This window comes from Phalacrocorax carbo, chromosome 1, assembly GCF_963921805.1.
Source record: "Phalacrocorax carbo chromosome 1, bPhaCar2.1, whole genome shotgun sequence".
NCBI lineage: Eukaryota > Metazoa > Chordata > Aves > Suliformes > Phalacrocoracidae > Phalacrocorax > Phalacrocorax carbo.
Window position 1 is genome coordinate 25,025,794 of NC_087513.1, and position 7,263 is coordinate 25,033,056.

Consider the following 7,263-nt stretch of genomic DNA (forward strand, 5'->3'; position numbering starts at 1 on the left):
TCTGACTGTAAAGCTATGCAGTATATTCCATATAGACTGTGTATGTTGCATATTTATTTTATAATCTCAATCTTTTAAATAAATGTAAATCTTAGAAGCAATATTGTTGTTGTCAGTTATAGTAGTAGCATGTGTCTGATAGGTGTACGGGTGGTGTCTGTTTACCCTGGCAGCACTGTGTAATGAACATTGCAATAGCTAGAGGCCTGCAAATTTTATATGAATATTTAAAAAAAAAAAAAAGCTTTTAAAGTAAAAAGTACTAATTTTTATTGCAGCAGAAGCTTGCTCAAATTCTCAAATAAGCATTTCCTGCCTAACCTTTAAATGTGATCTTAGCTGATGCATTATCTAGTAGAACATAGCAAGTCAGCCTGAAAATTAGACTACCAATGTCAAATTTTCAAAAAATTTGCCTAGAACACTTTTAAAGAGAAAGAGGATATAAATACCATTGAAATTATAACAGTTTGAAAGTAGTGAATAAATTGTTTGAGTGACTGAAGAGATACAGATTCAGGGTACAATGACTTGTTACATTTATTCCTTAGGTCCCCCTCGGTGGAGCGGTATGTATTTGAGCTGGCATCTAAGTAATGCTTCGAAATATTCATGCTGCTGTGTGATTTCTTTCCTAGATGAGAAACCTTAGTCTGCATCTGGTTGACTGCAATACTAAAAAATATAGTCAAACTTCTTAGTTAAATTGCAAGCAAAATCTCAGTTATGATTTTTTTTCTCAGTAAGAGATCTGTCAGTTTCTTTGTATAATCTTAACTCTGTTTAAATGTTTACAGAGTTGTTGATCCCAGACTGCTGACCATAAAATGGGATTGAGAAGACTTGCCTTGGAGTCTTATGACTAGCTTAAAATACTTTAAAATGCCTGTTTTTCTATTACGTATGTGTGAACTTCAAGTTACGGCCACTTGCATGTATGCAGTTGAAAGAAAATCTGCCTCATCTTTAACATGCATGATAATAATCTACCTCTGTGCTTTTTGATAGAGGTAGATAAAATATTCCAGTATTTCAGTAGGTTTATCCACAATTATGCTGTTTGATGTGTAGGCTTGACTGCTGTTTGAAGTGTTATTTCTCAACTGAAACACATTTTTCTGTGTTGCAAGAATTTCTGCGCTTATGTACTGACCTTGCTAGGATCCTGATGGGAGAGTCAGACACGTTGTTCTGCTCAGACAAAAATTACTGTCTTGTTTTTCCTGCCCTTCCCCTAGTTTTGGTATGGTTGGTTGGTTTTTTAGTGACAATACCATCAACAGAAGATTTTACGTACCTTTTTTATTAATAGCTGTGTTCAGATTAATATTCATTTATAAAAACCTACATTGTTTTCTTTTTTGCTGGTACCATCTGTTTGGGGGGAAGGGAAAGAGGATGAGGTAATGGTGCTCCCTCCTTGCTCTTCCTCCCTCATTTCACTCCAGCAGAGTGCAGAGAAGCCTTATAAACCCCCCAAACTCTTATTTCCAGAGGTTGCATGTGGTATAGCTCTCTATATAAGATGCAAATAAAACCTTCCCCCACAGGAGAATATAAACCTTTGTGTTCAAAATCTACAGACACTACAGACTCCAGAGCATGACCGTGTTATATATCTTTTCAGTAATACAGAAGAACTGTCTGTAGTGCTTGCTGAGTAAGTTACATTTGAAAATACTGGCCTCCAGTGGCCAAAAAGGAAACTATGTGGAATTTTTTTTTAAATCAAGAATATTGTCAGTATGTCTCTTGCAAAATATATGAAGGTTGAGAGGAGATTCTCCCCATGTTGTTCTTTTGAAGGGATGGAAGAAAACCAGCAGTTTGTGGAATTTAAGAAAATAACATGTGATTTTAGGAGGGATCTGCTTCTCTAAGATGGGCAGGGAAGGAGGAGGCACTAGCGCCTCTTCCTCAAAATCCCTTTTTAGGGATGTCCCCTCTCTATTCCAGTGCAGACAGCCTACTTTCTCAGCATGTAACAGGAAGGAGATAATATAAGAGGTAAAGAAGTATCTTCTTGAATGTAATACCCTTTTTGTTGTTAAAGCATGTAAAATCAAATATGAATTTTTTTCGTTGTATGACAGCACCTGGATTATTAAGTAGTTACGTGCAACAACCACACAACCAAAAGTACCATAAGCCATTAGATGCTTAATGGAAGAGGAAGTGAAACGGTGCTATTTAAAATGCCATTAGCAGAGCAAGGACATTTCAAGGCCATTTCATATAGAAAAGATGCTGTGCGTTGAGGTAGCCCTGAAGTTTTTTCCTTTCTATGGTCCTGTCCATAAGGATATTGTTGGAGCTAATTTTCAGAGTCAGTTTGTGCTGCATTGTAATGAATCAGTAGTGTTTTTGTTACTAGAAGATGATGCTTCAAAAAATACTTGCGTCTGTAATTCCCAAATAAAATAACGGATAGATTATAAAATGGAAATTCTGCATTTCACTTTAAGTGTGTTTTCTACAACCTCCTTCTCTTGCCTTCTGTCTTAGCTCCGCAAAATTATAGAGGTTTCTTCTGAAATTTTGTCATGAAAAATTGAAACACTAATTTAAGATATACACTGGATTACGAAGAAAATTTCTGCCATAGGACCAAACCAAAATTAATTACCAAACTTGTTTTGTGACTTTAATTAGTCTTTTTATGTATTGCACTTACTTCCTGCAGCGTTGATTCTTTTACAAAATACATGACAGACGGGCTACATTCATCTTGGTTTGCATTCGTATAAGCACAGCTTGTATTCAACTATATTCAACTTAATCCAGAATTGGTAAAATTTGCAGAGGCACAGAGATACTTGCAAAAAGTGAGGCAAAGCCTTTTTTCTTTTTCTGCTAGTCTCTGAAAGACTTCCAGGTGTTGAGTAGCATGTAATTGCAAATGGTTTTGTTTCATTTCAGCTCCACCTCCACCACCACCGTGCAGAGGAGGACCCCCTCCACCTCCACCACCACCTCCCCATAGCTCAGGCCCTCCTCCTCCCCCTGCTAGGGGCCGAGGGGCACCGCCTCCACCTCCTTCAAGAGCTCCCACAGCAGCACCTCCACCCCCGCCTCCATCTAGACCTGGTGCCACAGTGCCCCCACCTCCTCCAAACAGGATGTATCCTCCACCACCACCAGTGCATTCATCATCTGCACCATCGGGCCCTCCTCCACCGCCGCCACCACCAGCAAGTGGGTCATCTGTCCCTCCGCCACCACCTCCTCCTCCACCCCCTCCTGGTCCTCCTCCGCCACCAGGCCTTCCTTCAGAGGTTGATCACCAGCTTCCAGTTCCTGCGGGAAACAAAGCAGCACTCTTGGATCAAATCAGAGAAGGAGCTCAGTTAAAGAAGGTAGAACAGAACAGTCGACCAGTGTCCTGCTCAGGAAGAGATGCACTGTTAGACCAGATACGACAGGGTATACAGCTGAAGTCTGTGAGTAAAAGCTGTTTCTCATCTGTGTCCCCTTGGGACTTGCAAATGGATGCTGTATTGCAGTGTGAACAGTAACTTGTGGCTCTGTTTTGGGCTGGATCATAACTTTTAGAGTTTTTGAAGTGATGCTTTAAATGGTAGTACTGAGAAAAATGCTTAGAATGCATATTTGCTATAGAAGAGTATTGGTGCCTGAAATTGTCCTTATTTTAAACTCATTTCTCACTTTTCAGTAAAGCTTTAGGCATAAATCCTATAATATTGATACCACAGTATCATGGCAGTAAAGAACTTTTGCAAGAACTATGAGAGATTGCTGATCTTCCTCCCCCCCACTTCTTAAAAATGGACCCATGCTCTACAAATGTTGAGGCTTCTAAGAAGGTGGCTGCCTGTGTCTGGAAAAGTGCTGCCCATGAGGGATGCCTCTGCTGTTCCTGCTGCAGTTTAGGCTATTACTATAACTATTTCTTCATAATGTCACTGAGTATCTTCAAAATAATTTTGCCTGTAGGTAGTTTTGGGATTGTTCTGCCATTCTTCCGCACTCTGATGTAAAAAGTGTGAGGGCATGTTGATATTTATTTGCCATTACAGGTATGCAGTATCGAAGTCTATTACTTTCAGAAGGGATTATCAACCCAAAACAGACCTGGTTAACAAACCCAAACAAGAAAAAAATATTTTGTGGTATATACCAAGGATAAAATAAGCAATGATTATTGATGACACAGAAGTCATGCCTGTACAACCATATTAAAAACCTTTCCTTTAGCTGAGCACTCACTTCATGATAGTCAAAGCTGAAATATTTAACCTTGAGTATGGACTAACTGCAGTTGTGTTATGCAGCAAAAGAGAAAATGTTGACTTTTTTATAAATAAAAACTTAGCTTAAGCTAAAGAAACAAACTGCAGTTTCATTCTTCCTTCTGGCTGAAAATAAACTCAATAGTCTATTGTAAGTTTGTCTCGAAATACACAGGTTCTGTTTTACTAACTGCGTCTTTCTAATGTATCCTTTCTTCCAAGGTATCTGATGGTCAGGAGAGTGCACCACCTACACCTGCACCCACCTCAGGAATTGTGGGTGCATTAATGGAAGTTATGCAGAAAAGGAGCAAAGCCATTCATTCTTCAGGTGAGTCTCATGGAATTTTTCTGACCTCATGGTGTCAGGTTTTCAAAAGTTAACACTTCTATTCAACATAAAATATTGTTGGAAGAAAGTATGGATTTCAGCGTATAGTCCAATACAGAATGCTCTAGGCAAACCTCTAGTGATGGGTTGAATGGTTACGTCATGCTACTTTGAATTACTGGTGTACGTAGTTTGCAGTAATACTGAATAGAAAATTACTAATCGATGTTAATATCCTTACAAAGTTGTTTGGTGGTTTTTTTTTTTATCGAGTAGATGTCTGATGAAATAAGTTGTCAAAATATTTTGGAAGGAAGGTTTTTAATGCTTTCTGTTTCTAGAAGCCAAAGCTCTTGCAAAAATTCATGCTTTTTAAAACTGTGGCTTCCAGTGTGCTTTGGATGCCACCTGCTGGATAGTAATCAGGTAACTAGCGTTACTTGACTAGTCCCATACTGGTTCTGAATCAACTTTTCACACTCCAATGCTTGGAAAAAAATAAGGCTGCAAGAGGATTTGCATTTCTCAAATACCAGCTTGTAATAAATGCAGTTCAGTTGCTGCAGTGCAGCTGTTTGGTTACATCTCTTCTGTTTAGGCTTTGATATGTTTTTCTTCCAGAGCCTGCCTTGACACCAAAGCTGCACTCACAGTCTGCAGACCATTTGGCTAAGTGCAATATAGTTCGTTGATTTGCTGCCCTATGTAGTAATCTCCAGTTTTGGTACTTTACGTAAATCAAATAACAGAATGTTGCTAAATACAGGGTTTTCACAGGGCAGGGAATGATCTTGCCTAACAAGTAAGTAGTTTAATTTTAATAGGCTACAACTTTTAAATTATGATACATATCAAAATAGCAGAAGGCTGAATAAAGCTAACAACAAATGTTGATGTTGAAGTGGATGTGCATTACACAGCTTAGATAGAATATTCCAGTAACCACAATGGACTCTAGCTCACTTTTTAAATTTGTTTGTACAGTAAACAGAAATCCTGTTATGCAGTAAACCTGGGAAACAGTTCTTATGTTTCAGAAATTAATCTGTCCTTGAAGTTTAAAACCCAATCTGCAACAAGCTGGCCACTGTTAGATTCTCTAGTAAAGAATAATAAGTAGTAAGGGTTAAATGAGAACTGATTTATTTCTCATAGCTGAAAACCAGGTACATGTTTCCTACCTGGGGAAAGGAATGAGAAAGGAAACAAATGAGATTTAACTTTCAGCCAGTATCTGTCTAAACTGAATGTCATGCCTAGAAATCTTAAAATAGGGTATTACCAAATGTATTGTCGTGACCTCTGTGAACTGATCGTTCTGTTTTCAGAAAGTTGTGGGAGAAGTCAGTAACACTTGTTGTACTAATTTGGTGCATGCAAGTGATTTGCTTTTTTTGTCTTACAGATGAAGATGAGGATGAAGATGATGAAGAAGACTTTGAGGATGATGACGAATGGGATGATTGATCATATATTATTATTATATATATATTTTTTAAGGTGAATGATATACTAAACACTACTTTCTGTCTATGGATTCTGTAAAATTATCATGTAAATGTTCTACCAATTTGCTGTATATTTTTGTTGCCTTTTGCTTTTTTATTAATCTGTGCAATACCTCATTTAATCTGTAAAGGTTTGTCATAATCCTCTACAAAGCTACTCCCTGTTAATGTGTGCAAGTTTACACCTGGATGATCATGTACATGTGAATACTTTCCATTCCATCAATAAGGGAGTTTAAATGTAATATGTGAGACTGACAAAAACCTTAATGTAATTTAGTTATAATGCAAGAAGGAAGACAATATTTTCATACCCTACTTTTTCTGTATCTAAATTTTCTTATTAAAACCTAGTATAGCACTATGTTCTTTAAGTGATGCAGCTCTTAGTTTATTTAGCCCCTTCATTTCAAATGCAATGCTACGTGAATGTTGAGGCTGGTTTATACTATTGCATGGTTTCAATTACATCACAACTTTGCAGTTCAAATCTTAGCAGTATGCTTTACATAGAACAAAATCACTACAGAAATACACAGCTAGTTGTGAAGATTACCTTGCCCTAACTGTAGCGATGCTGACTGCTGTTGAACAGCAGTAGTCATTAAATCCTTCAATTAGGGAGCTCTCTATCTGAAGTTAAACAGGGTGGCTTTACGTTGTAATAGTGGTAAAGGCATCTTTGATGCAGACAAGTTCAGTCTTTTAGTTTTCCTCCCTTCCCAGCTCTTACTTTCAGAATGAAGAAGTGTAAATTACTGGGGGCTATACTGGAGGCTGGCGATTGCTACAGTTTGATTTATTTTTAAAATCAGTTTTATGTGGTTTTCAGGCTGAAGGGCTGCGTTTAATGCTTGCTTCGATAATGTTTAATTACTTTTTAAAATTTGTAGGACATTGGTGTACTAATAAACATAAGTGGTATTACTTTGCAGTCTTTGCGTTATGGTACACAACAAATGCTGAAACACCAATCCTACATCCGTAAAGTTGGAAAGCCATTAACTCAGAGTATACACTTTGAATAAGTACTGAACTTTATGGCAATATTCTGTCTGCTTATGTTGGCTTTAAGACCAAGGGTTGTGACGAAGATCAAGAACCTGATTCACGAGAATAGTATTTGAATAAGTGGACAGAAAATGGGATTCTCATTTCACAGCTTGCACATTTA

General features: G+C 37.7%; 1 protein-coding gene across 2 annotated transcripts in view; it reads left to right on the plus strand.

Annotated features, from left to right (window-relative positions):
* WASL (WASP like actin nucleation promoting factor) overlaps window positions 1–7,016 on the plus strand; it is a 50,933-nt gene extending 43,917 nt beyond the window's left edge. For both annotated transcript variants that reach the window (XM_064446245.1, XM_064446256.1), the window contains 3 exons: window positions 2,920–3,440; window positions 4,473–4,581; window positions 5,987–7,016. In XM_064446245.1, coding sequence (XP_064302315.1) covers window positions 2,920–3,440; window positions 4,473–4,581; window positions 5,987–6,048 — 692 coding nt within the window. In that variant the 3' untranslated portion in view covers window positions 6,049–7,016. The remainder of the gene's footprint in view (window positions 1–2,919; window positions 3,441–4,472; window positions 4,582–5,986) is intronic.
* The last annotated feature ends 247 nt before the right edge of the window (window positions 7,017–7,263 follow it).